General features: G+C 26.1%; 2 protein-coding genes across 2 annotated transcripts; one reads left to right on the plus strand and one right to left on the minus strand.

Moving 5' to 3' along the window:
- The first annotated feature begins 1,984 nt into the window (after positions 1-1,984).
- On the plus strand, positions 1,985-3,010 carry LOC137834632 (21 kDa protein). The gene has a single exon (XM_068642716.2). It carries the CDS (start codon positions 2,312-2,314, stop codon positions 2,879-2,881), a length of 570 nt encoding a protein of 189 aa, XP_068498817.1. The 5' UTR covers positions 1,985-2,311; the 3' UTR covers positions 2,882-3,010.
- A 19,244-nt stretch (positions 3,011-22,254) lies between these two features.
- Positions 22,255-23,036, minus strand: LOC137834631 (pectinesterase inhibitor 4). Its single transcript, XM_068642715.2, has one exon. The coding sequence runs from the start codon at positions 23,003-23,005 to the stop codon at positions 22,379-22,381; it is 627 nt and encodes a 208-aa protein (XP_068498816.2). The 5' UTR covers positions 23,006-23,036; the 3' UTR covers positions 22,255-22,378.
- Between the last annotated feature and the right edge of the window lie 3,233 nt (positions 23,037-26,269).

Below are 26,269 nucleotides of genomic sequence, written 5' to 3' on the forward strand. Positions count from 1 at the left end.
ATTTATAAAAGAAATGGAGATTTAGCACGTGAGGTCTAAGAATTAGAACATGATGAAGAAAAAAAAAAGAATAAAGAAAAGAATGGAACGTAGCAGACGCTTCTAGATGAGTCCAAGTTGCAGTAATCAAAGGGTGTGTGTGCACATGGCTGCAGTCACCACCACATCTCAACACCGTGTCTGAAAGCTATACTTTGAAATAATGTCGACCATGTAGGACCATTTTGTTGGTTAAAAAAACACTAATCATCATTATAAAATTAACCAAATCTCATTCATATAAGAGGGTGTCCCCATTATGCATTCTTTTAATGCATATCTTAACTCATACAAATATTATTTTAAATATCTCAAAACTAAATACAAAATCGACAAGTCGTGAGGTTTAGGAAGACATGAATTTATGATGTCCATAAATTTGATTGCCAAATAACATCAATTTTTGAGTATTGAATGTATGAATTAACGGATACAACACTAATAAAATCGGTGCAAACGTTCTTACATAAGATCATTTGATGAGCTTCTCATAATAAATGATTTTATTTATTTGTTAATGCAATTACTAGATATTGATTTTGTACCAGTCAGTTTGTACAACAAGGAAAATCTAAACACTTGGTCAAGTGTTGATAAACATGATTAAATTTATTATGCTTAAGTAGAGGATTGATAAGACTAATGATGAAACATTAGTTAATATACTTTTAATCATAATCTAAAATTTTAATCCAGTCTAATCATAAGGAATCCATGATAATCATATAAATAAACATAAATTTTGATAATGAGGTATGTCATCATTCAGTACTAATAGCATCGAAAACTGAATATCAAAATTTCACTTGAGCATCAGAGTGTCTTTTGCTGTTGTCATCCGAGTTTGGAGTTTACGAAAACGAGAAGCTGAAGAGTGAAGGAAAAATAAGGAATCTGTTATGAGGAGAGTGAGAGTAGACCAACAGATCGAGAAAGGAGGTAATCGTTTTTTAGTCCCAACTTCGTTCGAAAACAATTTTAAAATTTTTTACGATTTAATTTTTATAATTACATTTAAATATATTAAAAAGACATATATATATATATAAATTATCATTCTTATTTTATTTAAGACTACATCATAACAATATTTATTTACTTATTTGTTTTGTTTATATTAGTTTTGAATGCATGGCATATTCTTAAATACCGTGGATTTGTCTTTGTGGTATTGGTCCAAGAAGAAGAGCTTATTCTTGACCGACATTGAAACACTTGTAAATTTGTGAGTGTACCAAAACCTTAGTCTCTAATTTTTAACTGGAAGACACTTCACGCTCTCCGAGAGAAGAAGAAGAACAGAGAGAGTAACGTGTGAACGCGAATTTCTTAGAAACTTTCACATAGAGTGTTCACAACGTCGGTAGGGGCCAGGTAAACTTTTAAAATCAAACCCAAAGCTACACTCCCACATTGCTCACTCCTATTTTTTCATAATTATTTCACCTCAAAATTGGTTAAGAAGTGGGCTTTAAACCTAACTCAACCTCATAAAATCGGCTCAATGGGATGAGGTTTGCATCCACTTATATACTATGAAAGACTCTAATCTCTAGTCGAAGTGTGATTTCTAACAAAATTCAACAAATTTATTTATTTTCTCTAAGAATAATTATTCTACCAAGTTGGGTCTATACGACACTTCTTGAAGATTCAGCATCCGATCAAGATCGACCAAAACGATTCAAACCATTATGTCCAAACAAAAATTAACGAGACTAATTAGTGATTAAACATTAGATAATACACTCTTAATTACCATCCAAATTCTTAATCCAATGTAATAACAAAGGTCTATAACAATCATATAAATATATAAATAGACACATATTCCAAAAATCAAATACGTCATCATTCATACTAATAGCAACAACATTTTACAAATACCATCCAACCCAAAATTCATATAAACTTAGAGTATAAAAGCAAAAAGGATACTAAAAAATCATTCGAGTATAAGGAAAGATGAACGGAGGAGGAAGGAAGATAATCGTTTTCTTAGTTTCAAGTCAAAAATAATTATTAAAAAATGATAAAATAATTAAGGTATAATACCTAGATATTTGGCATGGAGAGCCCACACGAAAGAGCGTGATTTATTTAATTGTGGTGCGACTACCCCACGCAAACAGTGGTAGAGAGATAGACACGGACACAGGGTTGCAGTGTTTGTGTGTGAGAGTTTCTTCTTCTATAAATCCAGATCCAAATTCCCCTTCACTCTCAAATCTCAATTCTCAATTCTCTCAAACCTCAAACAAAAAAAAAAACAATGGCAAACTCTGGGATTCTCCTTCTGCTTCTCCTCTGCACCCTCCAGTGCGCCCTCACTCTCTCCAACCCCACCAACTTCATCAAGTCCTCCTGCAGCGCCACCCAGTACCCCGCCCTCTGCGTGGAGTCGCTCTCCGTCTACGCCGCCGCCATCCAGCAGGACCCCCACCAGCTGGTCCAGACCGCCCTCTCCCTCGCCCTCAACAAAACCGAGTCCACCAAAACCTTCGTGGCCAAGTGCAACAAGTTCAAGGGCCTGAAGCCGCGAGAATACGCCGCCCTAAAAGACTGCGTGGAGGAGATCAGCGACGGCGTGGACCGCCTCTCGCGCTCCCTGAAGGAGCTGAAGCTCTGCAAGCTGAAGGGCCAGGACTTCGACTGGCACATGAGCAACGTGGAGACGTGGGTCAGCTCTGCGCTCACCGACGAGAGCACGTGCGGCGACGGGTTCGCCGGAAAGGCGCTGAGCGGGAAGATCAAGGACGCCATCAGGGGCAGAATGGTGAATGTGGCTCAGGTCACCAGCAATGCCCTCTCTCTCATCAACCAGTATGCTGCCAAACACTAGTCCAAGTTTTTGCCCTTTTCTTTTGCTTTTGAGAAAAAAAATTTGTTTTTTTTGTGTGTTTCGTCCTTGTGTATGTAAGAGAAGTGAGCCACTTTCAAAGTTTAAATATAAATATGAATCTTGTTATAATTCTCATGCTTCTTCTTCCTCTTCTCAAACAAATGTCAAATATGAGGTTAGTAACACATCATAAGGTGATACTCTAAGATCAAAATTACTTCTTGTAGAATGCCTCTAATATATCTCCATATTTGGTGTTAATCGATCTTCATGTAAAAATACATCAAATTAGGTAAACAATTAACTTAAAATTAGTGTAAAAAAAAATACATTAAAGTAAGTTAACAACTAATTAAGAATGACTAGTAATACTATCAAGTTGGATATATTTCTTAAATGGCACGAACTCTCATACGATACTTGTAAAATAAATATTGGTAAAATGTTTAATTCAAAAAATGTGTTGAATTTTTGACAATTTTAATATAATTTTAAGATAATTTTGAAAAAAAATACATTAATTTTTTAAAAATTTAAATTTATTATATAAATTTTTAATATAATTAAAAAAATAAGGAAAAATCTTTTCAAACAATTATAAAAATCATCTTTGTGCTAAAAACAATTAAAACATATTTATATCTATAAATTTTTATTATCAATTTATATAATTTTGTAATTATCAAATATATAGATATGAATGATTTTTTTTATTTGTATCGATATCTATATTACATAAATATAAAATAAAGTAGTATGGAAAATTAAATAATATTTTTAATCATTACTTTAATAGTCGTCAAAACCATATAAGTAGGTATCACAATACCACCAGCACAAATATAAGTTATTATTTTATATTTATTATATAAAAATACTTACCCCTTTCAAATGAAAAAAAAAATTATTCATCCAATTAGAATTAGTCTCTGTCCTTTAGAAGAACATTCTCATTAATGTTTTCGAAAATCATATTTGGTTTTCTCACTTAAGGCTCAATCTAGATTGCCATTTAAAGTGGATTAATAATAATTATTTAAAAAACTGTAGTTATAATTTCGTTGAATTAATAATAATTATAATAATGTTTTCTTAGTGGAAACAATGGGGTTGGAAATTGGAGGAAATTACGGAAAATTTTCCGACAGAAAGGAATGTTGGTAACGTAACACGCTTTCTTAGCGCGTAAAACTCAATTGATTATGTTTCGGATTAGCTGTGAATTTGTGGTAAATTATAAGACAGCTAATTAAATTAACTAAAATATATTTTATCAATGGGGAATAATATTTTAAATAAATTTATGATGACAAAAAATTAAAGAAAAAACATGTAAAACTAGTTTTGAGTTGCTTCAAGTCAAGAAATAAGTTAATATATCAATTCTATTAAATTCGGTTATTAATGAATGTTTTATTTTACTAAACGCTTTTCGAAAATTTATTCGTTTAGTTAGGTAATATGTTTAAGATATCCAAATATTTATTCACTATGTTTGAGAGTATTAACATAATTTTAATAATTAGAAAGAAAACAAGCATATCACGTAACATTGAGTAACAAGAAAAATTATTCTATCAACAAAACATTCGCTTTACAACTTTATTTTAATAATATAATAATATATATTAATAATTTAGTTTAAAATAAAAATATTAATGTAATAAGTTGTCATTCTTTGAATATTATACTTAATAGTGTAATTCTAAAGATTATACAAGATTAATTAAGAAAAGAAGATTATTAAAAACATTCTAAATTTGAGACTTTGAATAATGCTTAATCTTTTGAAAGGAACATAACAAGCAAATATTCATCGAAGAGAAGTGATAGAACAATGTGATTCTGCCTTGGTTTGTGTTGCATTTATTGTTAGGACTAATATTTTATAGATACTTCGTAATCAATGAAATACTTGTCTAAATTATTGTGTGAAAATCAGGTTTATAGGATTACTCCTATTTTTCGTGAAGGGAATACGTGTGCTGATAAATTGATTAATTTAAGATTTATTCATAGAGAATCATTTCATTGGTATAATAGGTTTTCATTTAGTTTGTTCTTAGAATTATTTATGAATAAGTATAGTTTACCTATGTATCGTTTTTGTTAACATATGGATTTTGGCCTAGTCCCCATATATTTGTATTTTTTCTTTTTTTTAATAATATTTTTTTCATGTAATGACAAATAATTGTTGTTACTTGAAGTGTCAGTCTAGTTGAAATGTTAAGTTGCATAATGATACCTAACATGAAAGCTTTTATAACTTTTTTTTCTTAAAAAATTTTACCACAATAAATTTGTAAATTTTTTTATTTATATATTATTCCGATCTAATATTAAGATAATATCGTTAGAGTTAATTATTTTATTTAGAGTATTGTTAATTTTAAAATTCAAAGTTTGGTGATGTTTTTGTATTTAAAATACCCTTCAAAGAATTAAGAAAAGAAAAGAAGATATATATAGACTATTCTTAAGAACGTGAGACAATATTAAAAATATTGAAACATATCTTATTTATATTAATTTTCTCTAATGAATATTGGACTCCTACCATGTTCTCAAAACCAAAACATTTATGAGTGAAAAGATAATTGTAGGGTAGGTCAGCCCTAAACATTTAAGACCCATGTCCTACAATGCTGAAGCGTAAATTATGGATGAAAAAAGAAAAAGAAATCGAAGTCTAGAAATGTGAGCAATGAATACGGTAGAAGAAGAAATAAAAGTAGTCTGAAGTGATCACTGGTTCAAATGGACCTTCTACTCTTCCCCACTCTTACCTACTAACCTACTTTTTCTTCATCTTTATTCTACAATTTGAATTATCACCATCAAATTTCAACTTTTTCTATTAAAAACCCATGATGGAGGACACCTATGAATTTCAAGTTTTAATTCAACAACATTTAGAAATAGTTTTTAAATTTTTTAATGTTGATAACCTTATATAAGAGAAAAATAATTTTGTATTAAAATGTATTAATTTTAAAAGAGTGTTGATATTTTGACAATCAAACATCATAAGATAACACTAAAGATAATTATTTTTTGTTGAATTGTTGCCTCCATGTAAAGAAATAAAATAATTTTGAAATTACATTGTTGCACATCACAGTTGTATACCAGTATCTTTCACTGTGCAATTGTCAAAATAATTGTTGGAGATCCCACATCGACTAGAGATTAGAGCCTTTCATTGTATATAAGTGAGTGCAAACCTCAACCTCATGAGTCGATTTTATGGGGTTGAGTTAGGCTTAAAGTTCACTTCATAATATGGTATCAGAGCCATTTGTTTTTTCAGTATACAGTTATCAAAGTAATATTTTTTTTACCAAATGTGATAATAAAATATGATATATATTTCATGATTTTAGATTAAATGTGTTACTTATGTTTACTTGTGGTTCACTTACAATTTATTGATGAAGATCTTCTTAAGTATTTTTTTTTTCTCCCTCAAATTATATGTGTGAGAATTTTGCTTATGTTGTCGACTTATAATATATCAGTAAAAATCTTGTAAATGTTTCTTCATCTCTTATAATCAAAACTGCGATTATTATAGTACATTATGTAGCATATACATAAAATATAAATTATTAGTATTGGTATTTTTTTCTCTATTTTTTAAATTTTATCTTCAAGTTCCCAAACAATTTTGTTTATTTATTTTTGGTTCAAATACTTTGCTTTGTTAATCCTTTTATACGATATGTTGGGTCAAACTTTTTTATAAAATAATTTTTTGTCTCATTTAGTCTGTCTATTTAAAAATATTAAATTGATAACTACTTTTCAACTTTCTTTATGTACATTTATTCTTTTGTTCTTAATTTCGAATTATTTATATTTTACTGATCTATTTATTTAAATTTAAATATATTTCAGTTACTTTATATTTAAAAAATTAGCGTAAATTAAAAAGTACACGTGCTATATTAATTGTTTAAAACTAGAATGGTACACGTCTAACCAACCCAAATAGACTATTAAACGAAAACAAATTATATACGTACCTTTTTCTATTATTTAATTATTGTTAAGTTTTTCAGTTTGATTTTGCTTAAATCATCAAGATGCTACTTCAATATTTTATTTATTTTAAAATTATTTAAAACATCATTGATGGTGTTTGTTATAGATAAAAAAAAAAGAGAAACAAATTATTTATAACCCTAGTTTTTTTCCCCTTTGCATTATTATACTAACCATATATAACCCAGCAGTGGTGGTTTTCATCTGGTCTTTCAGAAGTTCTTTTGTAAACATTTTGCATTATTGCCAACTTTTTCATAATAATTTTGTTTCCTTTAATATATATATTCTATACTTGAGAATTTGAGTAGCAATTAAAGTCAAATGAATTAGTTTTACTAAAATTAATTTTATAGGTTAATCAATAAAATAAGTAAAATTTTAAAAAATTATTGAAATATGTATTATTTTGACATGATTTTAGTGTAATAATTATTAAATTGTGTCAAGGTGTCAACAATTTTAATTGAAATATAATTATAACAAAATTGTACTACCTTAACACGATTTAACACCATCTGAACACGATTTCAATTCAAATGTACTAAATCGTGTTAAGTGACAATATTTCTTCACACTAAAATTGTGTCAAGACACAATATACATATTTTAATAATTTTTTAAAATTTTATCTATTTTAATAATTAATTTAGTAAAAAAAATTGAGTGTGATGAAAACTGTATGCATAAAAAAATTTAAAATTGTTTTGGGACATGATTTGTGATTTTTTTTATAAAAATAGAATATAATAAAAGACACTTTATGATTTCCGAGTCCGTATACAAATTCTAAAACCTAAATTCTAAACTTAAATAACTAAGAGTTAGTAATTTGTGTGAATAAGAGAATTGAATAAGAGAATTTGTAATACATTCTTCTACATTCAATAATTAGTTGAAAAGTAGAAATTTTTGAGATAAAATCATTAATTAAATAAAATAAACTCAATAGTTGGGTGTGTGGTTGATGATGAATGGGAAAGAACTCAAAGGGTTTTCATGGTCATGAAGAAGATGAAGAAGTGTGTGGTGTGAGAGTCAAAGATGTTGATTGTATGAATGTAGGACAAATTTAACAGATTCATAGTTCATAAACATGTCACTCATTTCATCATTTTGTCACCATTCCCACTTGTCAATTAAGAAAGGTTTCACCATCACAATTACGAATTTATTCATTTTTTTATGACATAAACAAAAACATCAATTCAGGATTTGTTTAATTTTAGTTTAATATAAATTTTAAATTAATATTTTCTAGTTCAGTTGATACTGTTGCCTTATTTTATCATTATAAAATTCTTCAACATTTTAAAAAACTATAAATGTGTTAAATAAAGAGATATTATGTGAATTATATTTATATAATTGTTTTTAAATTTATATTATATATGTTTATAAATAAATTATGTAACATTACAGTTAAAAAATTATAATGCAATTTTGTTAAATATAAATATATTTTAAATATAATACAATCAAATCTTAATCAACTTTAAAATAGATACTCATGTGTATAATTACTTTGTGAATTTGGTTTTGTGTAGAAATGATTTCAAAAAGTAATAATTATGTTTAATTATCCCTTTAGTTCTTATATTAATGGTCAAAAATTAATTTTATCTTCTAACTTTAAAAAATCAAATGTCAATTTAATGTTTTTTAAAATATTCAATTTGGTCTTAATTTTGTTTGAAAGTTCAATGAAGTCTCAACTATTTTAAAGCGAATTCAATATGGTGATCTAAGTCTTTTTTAAATGTACACTGAAATAATTATTGAGATAAAGATGTTTTAATGAGTACAATCTAAAAAAAAATCATATTTAATTATTTAAAAAAAATTGAGATCATATTGAACTTTTTAAAATTTTGAGAATTGACTTTTAATTCTTAATATAAGGATTAAAAGGCTAATTAGGCCTACAAATTTTTTTTTTTATGTTATATTGAGTATAAATTAGAATGTTCACTTACTTTCCTCAAGAGATACTGTCCATGAGATGATGACGAAATGATGCTCAATTTTGACCGATTAACATTTTAAATAGTGTCATTTTTTCTTCCTTCATATCTCAATGTCTATTTTCTTGTTTTAGTTAGATATAAATGTTTTTGTTACTTCATTCTGAGATTAAAATCAATAGAAGAATCTATGTTAGACTAGGTTTGTAGCGATACATTTGATTTGCAAATCAAACATCCTAGGAAAAAAATAGGACCTTTCCTAAATTTTTGGAACAATTTAGTAAAACAACAATTAAGGTTAGAGAAAAATAATGTTATTTTGTTTATTTGATGACTATTATGATCATTCCAAATACCAGATAAGATGAAATTGTTGGTTCAAGAGATATGCCAAATACTATATAATGAAATAAAAATGTTATTTTCTTAAAATTATATTGTAAAATTTTATTATTCACACTTGTTTTTTAGATACTTTTTATAAAATGATCCTTACATGTATCATAAGTATAGAAATTTTGACAATCTCTTATTATGCTAAATTATGATCATTTGGTCATGGGAAGCCATTTTCCCCATTTGTATATTTTCTTGATTCCCCTTTTAAGTTAGAGTATCAAAATGGACCCAAATCCCTTTATAACTCTTTTCATCATCTTTTCATTTTAATTATTGACTATTTTTTATTATGTAAGTTGACACTTTATTGTTTTTAATACTAGAATGTTGTTCAATAGTATTTAAATTTGTTCAAATATTATATAAGTTAACTCTTACTATCTTCACCACTTACTTATAGTTATTGTTAATGTTTAGTGAAACATGAACCTAATTAACTCACTAATTCATGGTGAATAGAATCAAGTTATAAATTTCTTGATTTATCAAAATATGAATCGAATTATCATAAATGTTTTATGTAAACAAACATTAGGGAAAATGAGACGGTGATAAATTTTTACTTTTAATCTTGATATCCAAACATAACCTAAAATATAATCACATTAAATATTATTTTGTTAAAATGTCAAATAAACCGGGAAAGAAGAAGTTTATGTAAATCACTTACAATAAATAATCCCCTTCTAAAAAATAATCGTCTTTTGAAAATTAATTTCTAATATTTAAGACAAAGCAATAATTTTATGATAAATCCTATATTTTTTATTACCAATAAAACAATTTACTTAGATACTTTGACCTCACATGTGCAAGAAAATTATTTAATAGTAACTTATTTTGAAAAAAAATAATAAATTACTATAATAACTAAATTTAATACTATTTTATGAATTAAAAAATTATAATATTTAAAATAGTTTTTATTATTAATAATAATTTCTAAATTAATATTTAATATTAATTATCAAAATTTTAATTATTAGTTATTTTAGATTTTGAATTAATTTTCAATTTAAAATTAGAAATTAATTTAAAATTTAAAATAGTTAGTAGTTAAAATGATAATTAATGTTTGATATTAAAAATTATTTTTATAAATATTTACTAATAATAAAAAATATTTTAGATACAATAATTTTTAATTTAAAAAATAATGTTTAAGTTAATTAAATAATAATTAATTATTTTTTATATTTAAATTAGTTGCTATTAAATAATTTTTTAATATATATTATGATCCAATAAATAAATATAAAAGGATGTTATTTTACACACAAAATGTAAAATATTATTTCTTTCTATCTATCTATCTCTTTCATGCTTATCGTTCATTAGATATCATAATTGACCCAATAAATAATATTTTACAAGCTGAAAAGTTAAGTGTGTATCACTTTTTAATAAATATATAGTATTCTTATTAGTATTGGAATTGGTAAAAAGAGGAAGTTTATAATTGAAAAATAAGATTCTTTGAATAATCAACTTACGTATAGAATTTGGACTCTTGTACTTCATTCCAAATCGTTTTGTGATTACTATGAAAACAAATAGGAGGGTTCCATAACAAAACTAGTAAGAGTTGAATCAAAGTGATAAACTAAGATTTAAATTTGTAAGAAGATATGTATTCTTTTTATTTCTCCTGGTTTTAAAAGGATTTAGAATTATCGATGTTTCTTGATTTTTTTTAATATGTGAAATAGTCTTGATTATTGTAGGAAAATTAAAATTAAAATTTATTATATTTTTTTTAAGATAATGCTTGTATTAATAAGTTTGTTAACTTAGGTTTTATTCATAAGAAACAATTCCAATGGTATAATAGATTTTTTTTAGTTTTTCTTTTAGAATTCTTTATTAATAGATATATCTTATCTAAGTATCGCTTTACTTAAGTTCTTTTATGAGTTTTGGCTTACTTTTCATATATGATTGTTTTTCTTTCCTTTTTTCTTTTTTAATAATACTTTTTTCATATGATAAGAGATGATAGTTGATTCTTGAGGTGTCAGTTTAGTTGAAATGTTAAATTTTACAATAATACCTAACATGATAACTTTTTTATATAAAAAATACGGAAATAGATTATAACAGTATGTATACACTTATTTTAAAAGCTAAAATACGTAAATATAAATTATAAGAGTTGAAACATCTATTTAAATTTATTTATTATTTTATTATTGATAAAAAAAAATATGATCTCTGAAAGAAGATATACTTGAAAATAAAAAGAAGTGGCCAAACCTCCATAAGCTAAAGCTTTTGAGGATAAGAGTACCGAAATTTGGGACTTTGTACCATAATTTTGTGGTAGTTTTCCTTGTTGAGGGTCCCAAAACCATGGAAGAGATTTTGTTGAAAGTTGTATGAAAGTGATTGTGGCCATCCACCACTTGAGGCACAAGGCTCGAGTTTATGGCAGAAAATAAGGTTTAAAAGATGGGCAAATATTCAAAGTTTGTTAAATTGAAACTAAACATTTCAATAATGTGATTATGACCTTTTAGGTTAGGGATATGTCCAAATTTCCACCTTTAGAGATTAACACCAAACTTGGGATCTTTCTTTGTCTCATTCTACATGCTTCTTTCATTATTGTTATTGCCCAAAATTCAATTACATCATCATTGTTCTTACTATGCAGCTCATCAAGATGTTTTTCTTGGTCAAGAATTAATTTATTATAGGAATAATTTTGAGTTTCTCAACATCTATATATGGTTGTTCTATATTTATCTGTTAGAACATGAATATTAAATAACTACCAATTTTTCCTAAATCCTATGTTAAAATATAATCTATCAATTGGTTATTTTCCAAAAAAAATATATCAATCATAAAGAACAAAATGAGATAGAATAAAATAAAACATTGAATTGAATGTATATAACTAAGTTTACGTATGAGTTTAAAAAATTACATCTATCACTACCAATATTTTTGCTATCAATTATTTAGATTCTAAAGTTGGTAACTAAAACCTTGGTATCTAATTAAATGATTTAGAAACTATATAATTTGATTGTTTGAAAGAATGTACTTGAATATATATTTGGCTTGAACAAGTTAATTAAGAGGAGGAAACACATAAAACATAATTAACTAAAGAAAAAAAGTTGCATAATAGACGACGGTTGTTGCCAAAACCGCCTTTTAAAATACAATATAGACGATGGTTTTGGCCAAAAATACCGTCTATACCCTTATCTGGATATGCTTTGACCACATTTTATTTTCAATATACATTGCGGTTGGTCAAAATAACCATCGTCTAATTGTGTCGTATAAACGATGGTTTGGAACTATCCTGCAATTGCAAAATCAATGTTTAAGAGCTCTAAAGATCACTATTAAGAGCTTTTCTGCACTAATGACCCTTATTGCAACAATTTTCTATTTCATGATAGTTCTTCTTACAAATTTTACACCATTTGTTCTATATCCCATTATTTATTCTTAGCTTCTTCCTTTACCAAGTGGTTTTTTCCACTTTCTCCACCTTTTCCAAATCTGTCACCTTTACAAGATTCGGCAATATCTATTGATTCATATTTGAGATTATGTCATAGGCTTAGATTGAAACACACTTCTTATTTACTTTTCAATACCATACAACAATATTTGTTTATAGGATCTAAGTAACCATGTCAACCCTTGAACAATCATGATTGATAAGTTCTTAATTTATTTTATAACTACCGCGGTTGATCGAAATGTTCAAATAAACTAATAATTTTTTTACCAATAATTATTCAATCATCAATTGTATCTTCATGAGACTTCATTTGATTCATCAATAAAGAAAATAAATTGAAGTATTTATTTTTGTACAATTGAAAAGTATAAATTAATTAAATATTTTTAAACTTATCATAATTTTATACATCCATATATATATATATATATATTAGCGTTTTCTTATCCGTCTCACACAATTTACATATAAGTTTTTTTTAGAATATTTTCTAATTGTCTTCCTTAATATAATTTGATGATAATGTTTCAAAAAATAATTAATTTATCAATACACAACTTGTAACAATAAAAAGGAAAATAAAAATATGGAGGCAAGTATTCAGGATATTTTTTGAAAATAAATAAAAATACTATTTATTGATTAAGATTTATTTTTCATAATTGTTCTTTTAAGAATTTTCATTAAAGAAATTCTTGTTACAAATTATAACTTTTTTGCACACTCTTGCATGCAAGTATTCATCACGTTGTTCATAAGATCATGAGCACCTGGGAAGCAAATAATGTTAATGGTTAAAATCATAACAAAGCAAAGTTTATTATAAAAATCATGAAAAAAAATAAGAATCAATGAAATATAGAAAAAAAATTATAAATTTGTGAAAACAAGTAAATATTTTGAGAGTACATACCGATGTTGATGGTAATGGACATCATTAAGTGACAACTAGTAATACAATTATAAACAACATCAGAGAGTAATTCACTACAGTGTGATTCACAATCATGTATACAATTTGGTTTAGGAAATCTTTCTTCATTACATTTGAAAAAACACTTCAGTTTGCATCCAGTTGAAGCATCAATTTCGCTATTTGATTGGACTTGTCTAAAACTCAATAGAATCATGACGGTGATTATAACTCCAATAGCTTTTATCTCAATTTTTCCCATAACTCTTCTTCGAAACTCTCTAAAGTTATAAAGTTGGGGAAAAAGTTAAATCTCACTTATGGTATTTCAAGAAATCTAAACAAATTTATAGAACAAATATTGTAATATTATTTTTCTTAGTTATGAAAGTATTTAGTTAATCAAATATATTTTAATATGGAAACATACACTACAAGATTCTTTAAATAACAACCAAAATTAGAGACAAAAAATAATTAATCACTATATTAACTAAATTAGATACTATTTTAGAGACTAAATTTGTTTTTATTTGTATCTAAAGTGATTTCTATTATTAATAAAAATTTATGAAATGGTTTCTAGATTGGTATCTAAATTCGCTAATAGGATATTAATCTTGGTAGCAACTCCTTTATAAATTTTTATTAACAATGGAAACTACTTTATATACCAATTTTTGTTTAGTATCTAAGATACTTTCTAATTTAGTCCAATAGTAACTAATTGTTTTAATCTGTAAAATTAGCTACAATTTGATGATTTCCTTATAGTGATATTAATATAATAAATACACATTAATAATGCATTTATTATTTTCTTCTAATAATTAATATATGTAATGAATTAATAATGCATTTATTATTTTCTTCTAATAATTAATATATGTAATGAATGTAACAGTTGACTATGTATATTTTAAAAGAATAATATCTAAACCGTTTGTAAATATTAATAATTGTTTTACTGATTTTAATTCTATCATATATGTTTTAATTGAGCATTTATTGAGACTTTAAGTCTGGATATTTTGTTTATATTGAAAAATTCTAAATAATTGGTAGTTAAAATCTTGTTAGTTAATTAGATACCAATTTAGAAACTATTTACCAAATAGAAACTAATCTATAAACCAAAATGATCTCTAATTTAGTTACTATAGCAACTAATTATTTTTTTATCTAAAATTGGTTTGGTTTTTATTTCATGATTTTCTTGTAGTGTATTACGATTAATGATTAGATTATGTTAAGATGTACATATATTCAATGTATGTAATAAGAAATAAGGAGTGAAAATTATTCTGTGTATTATCTTTTTATTCCTAAAAATATATTTACTTGTGTGTAATAATAAAAAAAAAGCATTATTAATTTAATGCATTTGTTTATTATAAATTTGATAAAAAAAGGAAAAAAAATTACGAAAATATGTAAGGATCTAGAAAATAGTGTTAGAATAAAAATGTTATATTTTAGATGATACTTAAGTATTTTATTACTATAATAAAAAGAGTATATAAATAAAAAAATAAGGTATTCAGGTTTCATGTTACAATAACTATAATCTCTCTAACAATTTTATTTTTCTTTCTTTGTCTTCCCTCTAATTTTTTGAACCCCTTTATCATCATCAAACGAATGATTAGAGTTTGTCCTTGAACTTCTGGTAACGATTACTACAAGATTATCCGATCATAATTTTAGTTAGAATAAGTTCATTTTTTTTTTCTCATTTTTCTTTGAATAGGTTTTGAACTTGTTAGATTTGTGTTTAGTATAAGTTTTTCTATATAACTTTACTAGTTTCAGGATTAGTTTCTGTTAGTTTAGAATCCTAAGAAATAACAAATACATATTGATAATAATTCAGTTTAGGTAAGAAAGAAAAGATGGGAAAATATTCAAAGTTTGTTAATTTGAAACTAAAGATTTCAATAATGTGATTATGACATTTTAGGTTAGGGCTATGTCCAAATTTCCACCTTAAGAGATTAACACCAAACTTGGGATTTTGTTTGTCTCATTCTGCATGCTTCTTTCATTATTGTTATGGCCCAAAATTCAATTACATCATCATTGTTCTCACTATGTATCTGATGAAGATGTTTTTCTTAGTGAAAAATGAATTTATTATAAGAATAATTTTGAGTTTCTCAACATCTATATATGATTGTTCTATATTTACCTATTTGAACATAAATATTAAATAACTACCAATTTTCCCTAAATCCTATGTTAAAATATAATCTATCAATTGGTTATTTTCCAAAAACAAATATCAATCATAAAGAACAAAATGAGATAGAATAAAACAAAACATTGAATTGAATGTATATAACAAAGTTTACGTATGAGTTTAACAAATTACATCAACCACTACTAGAAAATCATTAAATAGAAATTATTGGTATCTAAATTAATTTTTATCATTGATAAATAATTTCTAAATTTGTATCTGATTGTCTTCCTTCCTATAATTTGATGATAATGTTTCAAAAAATAATTAATTTATCAATACATAACTTGTAACAATAAAAAGGAAGATAAAAATATGGAGGGAAGTATTCAGGATATTTTTTGAAAATAAATAAAAATACTATTTATTGATTAAGATTTATTTTTCATAATTGTTCTTTTAAGAATTTTTACTAAAGAAATTCTTGTTACAAATTATAACTTTTTTGAACACTCTTGCAAGCAAGTATTCATCACGTTGTTCATAAGATCATGAGCACCTGAGAAGCAAATAATGTTAATGGTTAAAATCATAACATAGCAAAGTTTATTATCAAAATCATGAAAAAAAATAAGAATCAATGAAATATAGAAAAAAAATTATAAATTTGTGAAAACAAGTAAATATTTTGAGAGTACATACCGATGTTGATGGCAATGGACATCATTAAGCGACAACTAGTAATACAATTATAAACAACATCAGAGAGTAATTCACTACAGTGTGACTCACAATCATGTATACAATTTGGTTTAGGAAATGTTTGTTGATTACATTTGAAAAAACACTTCAGTTTGCATCCAGTTGAAGCATCAATTTCGCTATTTGATTGGGCTTGCGTAAAACTCAATAGAATCATGACGGCGATTATAAATGTAATAACTTTTATCTCAATTTTCCCCATAACTCTTCTTCAAATTCTCTCTAAAGATATAAAGTTGAGAAAAAAAAGTTAAATCTCACTTATGGTATTTCAAGAAATCTAAACAAATTTATAGAAAAAATATTGTAATATTAGATTTTCTTATTCATGAAAGTATCTAGTTAATCAAATATATTTTAATAAGGAAACATACACTACAAGAAATTCATTAAATAACAACCAAAATTAGAGACAAAAAATAATTAATCACTATATTAACAAGATTAGATCCTATTTTAGAGACTAAAAATTTATTTGTATTTAAAGTGATTTCTATTGGTCTTTGCTCTTGAAAGCCAAAGTTCTTAAATCAAAATACGAGTTTCGAATGGTTTATAGATCTTCATATCTTTTGGTCTGGAATTAAGCAGTTTTATTATACTATACTTGATTATACGATGCCCATCCTTTTGGATTCTATATGAGTCTGGTCGATTCACTCTTAAATCACCTAGGACTTTTTTCTTGGATCCAGGAGTTCCTATGGTAGGAAAGTTTTTCATGGGAAGCTTCTTACCGTTCAACATATTCAAAATATAGGTGTGCATATTTGTTTTATGTGTACGCTTTATGAAAAAATACGAGAAATCTATTCAACATTTATTTTGGATTCGACAGATTTTTCCTACTTCTCATTTATTCTTCTCATTTATTTAATAAGGATGATCTTCTATCTTTTATTACGAGTGATAGTAGTCCTTTGGGTTAAATGGATTAAACGATTAAATTTGCTATGATAATTTTTCTATTTGAATGATATGACGTATGAGGAATTATGGTTGTTTTCAAGATAATCTTTTCATTCGTATGATAGGATAATAGGTTAGACTACCATCTACTCTGTTATGTATCGTTTTTGTTTTTTCTTGTAATAATATTAATATAATAATTACACATTAATAATGTATTTATTATTTTCTTCTAATAATTAATATATGTAATGAATGTAACAGTTGACTATGTATATTTTAAAAGAATATGTCTAAACCGTTTGTAAATATTAAAGCCTATTTAATTTATATATATATATATATATATATATATATATATATATATATATATATATTAGGAACTTCTGATATTTAATTTTTTGATTTTAATTCTATCATATATGTTTTAATTGAGAATTTATTGTGATTTAAGTCTGTATATTTTGTTTGTCTTGAAATTTCATAATTTGGAATACAATTTTATTACGAGTAATGGTTAGATTCTCTTAAAATGTAGATATATTCAAAATGTATGTAATGAGAATTAAGAAGTGGAAATTATTTTGTGTATTATCTTTTTATTCCTAAAAATATTTACTTGTGTTTAATCAAAAATTAAAAATAAAGCATTATTAAAAAAGTAACCAATTTATTTAATGTGTTTGTTTATTATAAATTTGATAAAAAAGGGGAAAAAAATTATGAAAATATGTAAGAATCTAAAAAATAGTGTTATATTTTAAATGACACCTGAGTATTTTATTATTAGAATGAAAAGAGTATATAAATAAAAAAAATAAGGTATTTAGGTTTCATGTTACAATCACTACCATCTCTCTACAAATTTTATTTTTTCTTCCTCTGTCTTCTCTCTAACTTTTTGAACGTCTATATCATCAAACAAGCGATCATAGTTCGTCATTGGATTCTTGGTAGCGATTATTACAAGACTATATCCGATCATAATTTTAGTTAGAGTAAGTTCATTTTTTTTCTCATTTTCCTTTGAGTTAGTTTTAAACTTGTTAGGTTTGTGTTTGGTATAAGTTTTTACTTGTAACGTTACTAGCTTCAAAATTAGTTTTTGTTAGTTCAGAATCCTAAGGATGTAGTTAGATATAGTTAGTTCCATAACAAATACATATTAATAATATTTATTAAGGATATTTATTAAGAAGATAAATTGATAATAATATATAACAATTTATGGCTTAATATTTATATTTAATAATTTGACTATAATGTGTATATTTAATTTTATTGTGTAGAAATTTTTAATTATAATATTATATTTTAAATTATGAGGTTAGTGAAATTTGTTGACAGAAGTAATTAAGAATATATTTATTTTAATAAAATGATTTAAAGTTCTACCATTCAAGATATTATATAAATTATATCGAAAAGAATATATCTTGATTTTCATAATGTCAAAAAATATCTTAATAGTAATTAACAAATTGTAATAAAATATTTTATTTTCTATATCTTTAGTATTGAGACATGGAAAATAACATATTTTTATCACAATTTGTTATTAGTAAAGAAATTAAATGTAAAACAAAACATAACATATGATTGAAATGTTATATATAGTTGCCCCCAGATAATAAGGGAGAATAGAGAATACAATTGGAAGACATGAGTTTACCTATGTATTTGACTTATTCATAAATACATACAAATATAATTCGTATATAACCTAGAATACGTCCATACGTAATTATATGTAAAAATAATTCGTACATACTTATAGATGGTATTCATACCTAATTACATACACATATAGTATATGTACGTTGCCTTGCCGTATGAATTTGTTTTGAAATTTTAAAATTATATGTAACTCTTACCAATGATGTTTTTATGTACGATTTTTTTTCCATAAGGTACTTGTAGTTAAGGTTTCAAGATTGCCTAAGGCTTTGGACTTTTCTTCAAGAGGAATAGGATTGTTGTGTGTAAAGTCAATTTTTCAATTTTGTGAATTGATCCAGGTGTATTCTTTCCTCTTCTTTTAATCTTTGTATTTCTGTAAGGTTGTGTGGTACAGATCAAGAGGGTTTTTTTTATCTGTGTTGTGGTTGCAAAGAGAATGTTGTGTTCTTGAAGGGTTCAAGAACATCTCTTTGTTGTGTGTGTTGTAAATCAAAAGAGTTTGATTTGTTAGTGAAATTCCTAGGTGTTTCTGGGGACTGGATGTAACTCTTTGTTAAGAGTGAACCAGTATAAATTTGTTGTGTTGATTTCTCTTCCCCTTATCTCATTTAAATTTGTTTGTATACACTGTTGATAAAAACAATCGGTTGAATCGAAGAAACAACCGATTGATTTTCTGAAATCAAGTTTAACACAAATTTGATTTTGGCTGAACTTGCTTTGTATTTTTTATTCTGCTTGTGACTTTCATTAAACCTTCAAAGTTTGCGAAAATCTTGCATAAACAATTCACCCCTATCTTGTTTTAGCCCTGAAATTCTAACAATTAGCATCAAGAGGTAAGTTCTTGAAATTTACTCAAGTTTTTCGATCCTAAAATCTGTTTTCATAGCTGAAAAGCTACCCTTTGGGGAGGGTGCATCAATTAACATACCACCTTTGTTTTGTGGTTTGAATTATCAGTTTTGGAAGGTTAGAATGAAAATCTTTGTGGAGTCTTTAGATAAAGGGATTTGGTATGCTATTGAAAATGGTCATTTCATTCCAACTATTGAAAAAGATAATGTTTTTGTTAAAAAACATCAGTCCCAATGGATTGAGAGTGAAAGAAAAAGTGCTCAGTATGATTGTAGTGCCAAAAACATCATTTCTTCTGCATTGAATTCAGATGAAACAGGGTCTTAAAATGTGATTATGCAAAGGAGATGTGGGACATTCTTGAAGTTACTCATGAAGGAGCAAATAAAAACAAGGAGAAATGGGCAAACAAGAAGGCTGAAAAGAAAGGCATTGGGCAAGATAATGATGATTCATCCTCTAGGTCATCATCAAAGGAAAATGGAAAAACCTATTTGTGTTTGATGGCAAAGGAAAAATCTGAATCAAGCAGTGTAAGTTCCAATTCAAGCACTTCTAATTTTAAAAATTATAGCCAACTTATTGATGCCTTCAAAGAAATACATGAGGAAACTAATATGTTGGTCCTTGTGAATAACCAGTTGAAAGGGTTAAACAACTTATTGGAAAATAGAGTTAAGAACTTGAAGGAAGAGTTGAGTCATTCAAAAACTGATTTTGAAACTTTGGAAATGATCTGTCAAAACTCTTATTGCAAGTGTATTGACTCTAGCTTTTGTGAAAACTGTAAATCTATTCAAAAGAAAAATCATTATCTTTTAAAAACATTAGACAAGTTTTCCAAATGTCAATCCAACCTGGAAACTGTTATTGTTTCTCAAAACTGTGTTTTTGATAAGGCTGAGTTGGAGTTTAATCCAAAAAGCAAGAACACACAGTGTTCAATACCTTTCTCAAGTTTCTTTGAAAATCAACTTGTTGTTTTGTTGAAACGGCTGATTAAAATTTGTCATTATTGCATGAAAAATGGTCATACTATTAGATTATGCAAAATAAGAAGGTTTTATGTTCCCAAAGGTATTTTAAGATGGGTTCCTAAGGTTTTTAAGGATTCCAAAGTTTCAGTTAATCCAATTGATACCCATGGACCCAACTTCAAAAGGGGACCAAATCTCTCTTCTTGATTCTTTCTTTTGTAGGGTGCTTTGATGGAAAATCAACATATGTGGTATCTGGACAGTGGTTGTTCTAAGCATATGTCAGGAGATAAATCCAAGTTTGTCAATTTTCTCCTGAAGCAAGAAGGGCATGTGACTTATGGAGACAACAACAAAGGAAAGATTATTGGAAGAGGCACCATTGGTGACAAACATAGTCTTGATTTATGATGTGCTACTTGTAGAAGGACTCAAACATAATCTACTCAGCATTAGTCAACTGTGTGACAAAGGTTATCAAGTAATCTTCAAGAGCAACTCTTGTGAGATACGTCTACCCAATTCAAAGAAAGTTTTGTTGATTGGTAAAATGATCAACAATGTACCTTCTTGATACCTCTAATTCTTCTTCCATTGGATGTCTTCTAACCAAACATGAGGAATCATGGTTATGGCATTGAAGGATTGCACACATCCATATACATCATTTGAATAAACTGATTTTTAAAGAACTTGTGACTCAAGTTTGAAAAAGATCATATATGATTGTTCAATCTTAATTAATGTTTGTTGATAAGAAAATGACCATAGAATACATAGATCTTAAACAAATTTGATCTCAAACCATTTTAAATACAATCAAGAGTTAGAACACCACTAATCTCTCATTCTCTAATATATTTATTATGACTTGATAAAAAAAAATTATAACTCAATTACATGCAAAGACTAAAGAAAACCCTTTTTATACAAAATAAAAAGGAGAGAAAATTCACTTCTAAGTCTATAAGTCTAAATTAATTTTTATTATTGATAAATAATTTCTAAATTAATATGTATTTAAAACCTTAATAGCTAATTAGATATCCACTTAGAAACTATTTAATTTAAATATTAAAAAATATTAATTTTAAAATAATATTTAATTTAATTTATATAATAATTAATTATTTTTATTTAGGATTTCAATGCATGGTTAAGAGAAAAATTACCAAAGAGCAAATAAGTTTTAAAGCAATTTCATCACAAAAAAAACCCTTTTAAATGCAATATCACAAACCAAATACATACCAAAGTCAACAGAAAAACCCTTTTCAAACAAAAGAAAAACAAAAACAAAAAACCACTCATTGTAATATTAATCAGTGCACATTGTTGTTGATGAAATACAAAGCATTGCTAGTCTTCCTTGCCACATCCAAAACAACCTTTCTGATTTCTTCTGTCAAAGATGAATCCACATTCATCTCATCAAACCCATCTGAGCAAGTTTGGTCATTGGTGATGGAAGCACTCACCCATGTCTTTATGTTGCTGATCTCAAACTTTCTGTCACTACCATCCAAATCACCCAATGAATCAAGAGAATCTTTGAGCTCACCAATGGAGTCCTTCACATTGCCTAAGCAATCTTCCACCACTTCTTCAGCAATCCCTGTCATGTTGTTCTTCTTCAGAATCTTTGATATGGTGGAGGATGCACTCTTTGCTGCCTTGTAGGCTAGGGAGAGAGACACACTGCATAGCTTCAGAGGATCTGCTTCAATTTTTGTGGCATAGGGGGATAAAGTGCTGTAGCATATTGATGGATATGTGGTTGAGTTGCAAGAGGTTTTGATGTAGTTTTTGAAGGTTTGTGTGGAAGTGGATGTGGTGCTTTTGTTTGCATAATTGGTGGGGATGGTAGAATTTTCACAGGATGATGAACTGATGCAGGGTTTGGCAAGAAAAATGAATGCAACAATTGTGAGAAGTTGGAAGGAAGCCATGTGTAGATCTCAGCTTCTTCTGTTTCTTCTGTGTTTTAATGTTCTCTAGACCTTGATTTGCATGATTTATAGGTGTGTTTCTTTGAATATTTTAAGCCATGTGAGTGAGACTTAAGAAAATGTGCCGGAAAATATGAATTGTTCAGTTATTCTATAGTTTTCTATAACTGCAAATTTTAAAATAGTTATTGTAAAAGCCAAAAATAAGTTATGTTATAAATCAATTTAGTATTTTATTTTTATGCTAAGGAACTTATCATGCATTCACTATTTCTCTGTAAAGTTTTAGGTAAAAAATATTTGGCTAGAACTACAGAAAACTTGGACTATAAAATTTTTTTCTTCTTTTGAAAAAGTATATGTTCTCGTACAAAACTACTAAGAGAATTTTCTATTGGTTGAACCATTAACTATTTTATTTTGGTCGGTATTAACTTTCTTCACTTCTTTTATGTGGATTTATTTATTTCAATTGGGTTTTGCATTCTTTTTTGTTCCTTGCACATTATCTTTGATTTTTGGTCGGAGGATACCTGCAAAATGTGTTCCGATACTCAAATAAGTGTTTGATATTCGGTACAATAAATATGTAATAATAATGTATACTTTTCTTAGTTATTGTGTCTATTTATATGTCTCTGGTGAACATCTTATTGTTAGGCTGAGATTAACATATGGATAGTGATTAATAACATATTATTTAATTCTTCATACGGCTTAACCTTACTAATCATTCTTTAACCTCAATGCATTTTAAACATGTTGATCGATACCGAGATACTGAGACATTCCGGAACCATCTGAGCTCGACTGGTACGTATAATATGAATAATATTGGAAAAAAATTTATTTGAATATATAATGTAAAGTTAAAAAATAAATATTGGTTTTAAGTTAGAAATGTTGTTATGTGATTTTATCTTGTCATCATTGCTTTTTGTTCATTATTTCTCCCTTTAAAGTGCGATAGATAGATTATTGATACATGGAGATCTTCGTGACAAGAGTGAATATTTTCTTATTGTCTCATCAGACTCGTCACTAGCCAAACAATGACAACTTATAATAAAATAAAGTAAAATAATATAGTTATATACTTGTGAATCATTATTATACTATATGTAATGAAATCTTAATATTATAGGTAATCTCTCAGATTTATAAGATATTAATAGAGGCATTATACTATAAATATCAAAATAATCAACTGATAGTTTTTCTAATTTAACTGAGAAAATTTGCATAATTTATTCCGATTTGTAATGTCTCGACTAATAATCAATATTTTAAACGAAATAAAAAATGTTTTACCCATAAACTAAGTGGTTTAGGGTTAAGCAACACTCTCTTTTCTTTGTATCTTTATTTCTTATTTAATTTTTAGTTAATTCATAATTATGGAATTAAAATGGAAAATAAAAAATTTCAGGACAATTATTGCATTTCTTGATTTTAATAAAGAAAAACTTACAAAATATATTTGATTAATTAAGTAATTAATCAAGAAAGTCTAAACATTTAATGTTTTAAACTTAAATTCCCGTGAATATACATATAAAAAATAAACCATACAGATTTTCAAATTTTAGTCTTTGTGATATTTTCTACAAATATTAATTTGATGTAATTTTACCTCTTAATATCTTAATTATTAAAATAAATATTTAAAAAAATTATTAAAATTAATAAATCAGTGTTACCTTATTATTATTTTAATTAAAATTTAATTATATTCAATTTGTGTCACGTTGATATATTTTAATGGTGTTACTTAACATGATTTTTTCATAATAAATTTTTATCATTTTAATACGATTTATTATTTTGATAATTTTAAATTATTTTACCCATTTTAATAATTAAGAGATAAAATCTCATTTATATAAGGTGAAACAACTTAAAAAGAATCACTTTTCTTACTATAAAACAATTAACAATAATTTGGAAATGGGAAAAAAACACATTTATTAATTATGCTAATATTTTTGCTACATGATAACTCATTATATAGCCGGCACTTTAGAGCTAAATGAGACAGATAAGCTTGGAAGATTTAAACGACACGTATCAAATTTTCAGAGTTTCAAAAGTCCTTAACCAGATTAACGTGCAGGCATTTTCACGTTCGCATGCGCCAAACGCTGCACAAACAAAGGAAATTAAGTCACAATTTTTAACTTAATTATAATAATTATTAATTACTTATGTCAACAATTTTATTGGGAAGTTGTGCCTAGCAACTTCTATGTCAACTCAACTCCTCTTAATTCCATTTAACAAAACAAATATTTCACTCTAATATATATATTATATCATAAATATATATGTTAAACAATACCCATTATAACACCCATAATTTTTTAATATATTCATGAACACTTTTATTTTTTTAAGGACTTTGTATATTGATGGACCCTATATAATATAAGTTAATTTTTTATTTTAGATATAAAAAGAATAGAAAATTATAATTTTGATAAATCTCATATCTCATTTAATAATACTTTTCATGTTTCATTTTTTTTATACATTTGAAAAGTGTGTATGATAACCAGGGTAAAAGCTATGCAAAATTTACAAGGGGGTTTTCCTTTAAAAAACAAATATTGCAAGAAGAAACTGATGAAAATACTCATGGTTACTTATAAATATAAATAAAGTTAACTATTTTGTATGCTAATTAAGAAAGCTAGTTAAGATTATTTAATTTTATAACTAATTTTAAAAAAAATATTCTTCATTGAATTTTAATATTAAGAATAACCAAAAATAGAATCTCGACTAATTGAAAACAATATTGGAGTGATAACATTAACTAGGATGAAAGCATTGAAAATTTATATATACTTGAGTTTATGATTTTTTTTTACTTAGAATTAAATTTAAATATATTATATACTAGATATAAAAAATTGTAATTAAAGTGTTGGTGATGGGGCCATAATTATGAATTTGATTTTGAGAAAAATAAAATAATTTTGCCTATGCTTTAACCTAGTTTAGGTTCATCAGCTAAGGGTATAATATAATATAATAGCAAAGTGCCAAATACATATTTTAATAAAGAAAAGTCAAAATACTTGCTGCAAATTAACACATGCATCCCCTTTGATTTAGGTTTTTTTTCTTCTCTTTATTCATGTTTACACGCTGGTTTTTTCAGAACAAAACTAATTCATATACAATTAATATTGAGTTTTCTCTTAGGATGTAGAAAGCTTATTATTTGTCAATTTTTTCAGGAAAATAAAGATTTTATGTTAA

The sequence above is a fragment of the Phaseolus vulgaris genome, chromosome 5 (assembly GCF_051622355.1).
Source record: "Phaseolus vulgaris cultivar YP4 chromosome 5, ASM5162235v1, whole genome shotgun sequence".
NCBI classification, from domain to species: domain Eukaryota; kingdom Viridiplantae; phylum Streptophyta; class Magnoliopsida; order Fabales; family Fabaceae; genus Phaseolus; species Phaseolus vulgaris.

Coding starts and splice junctions, on each gene's coding strand:
- LOC137834632 (XM_068642716.2), top strand. CDS start 2,312: ATGGCAAACTCTGGGATTCTCCTTCTGCTTCTCCTCTGCACCCTCCAG.
- LOC137834631 (XM_068642715.2), bottom strand. CDS start 23,005: ATGGCTTCCTTCCAACTTCTCACAATTGTTGCATTCATTTTTCTTGCC.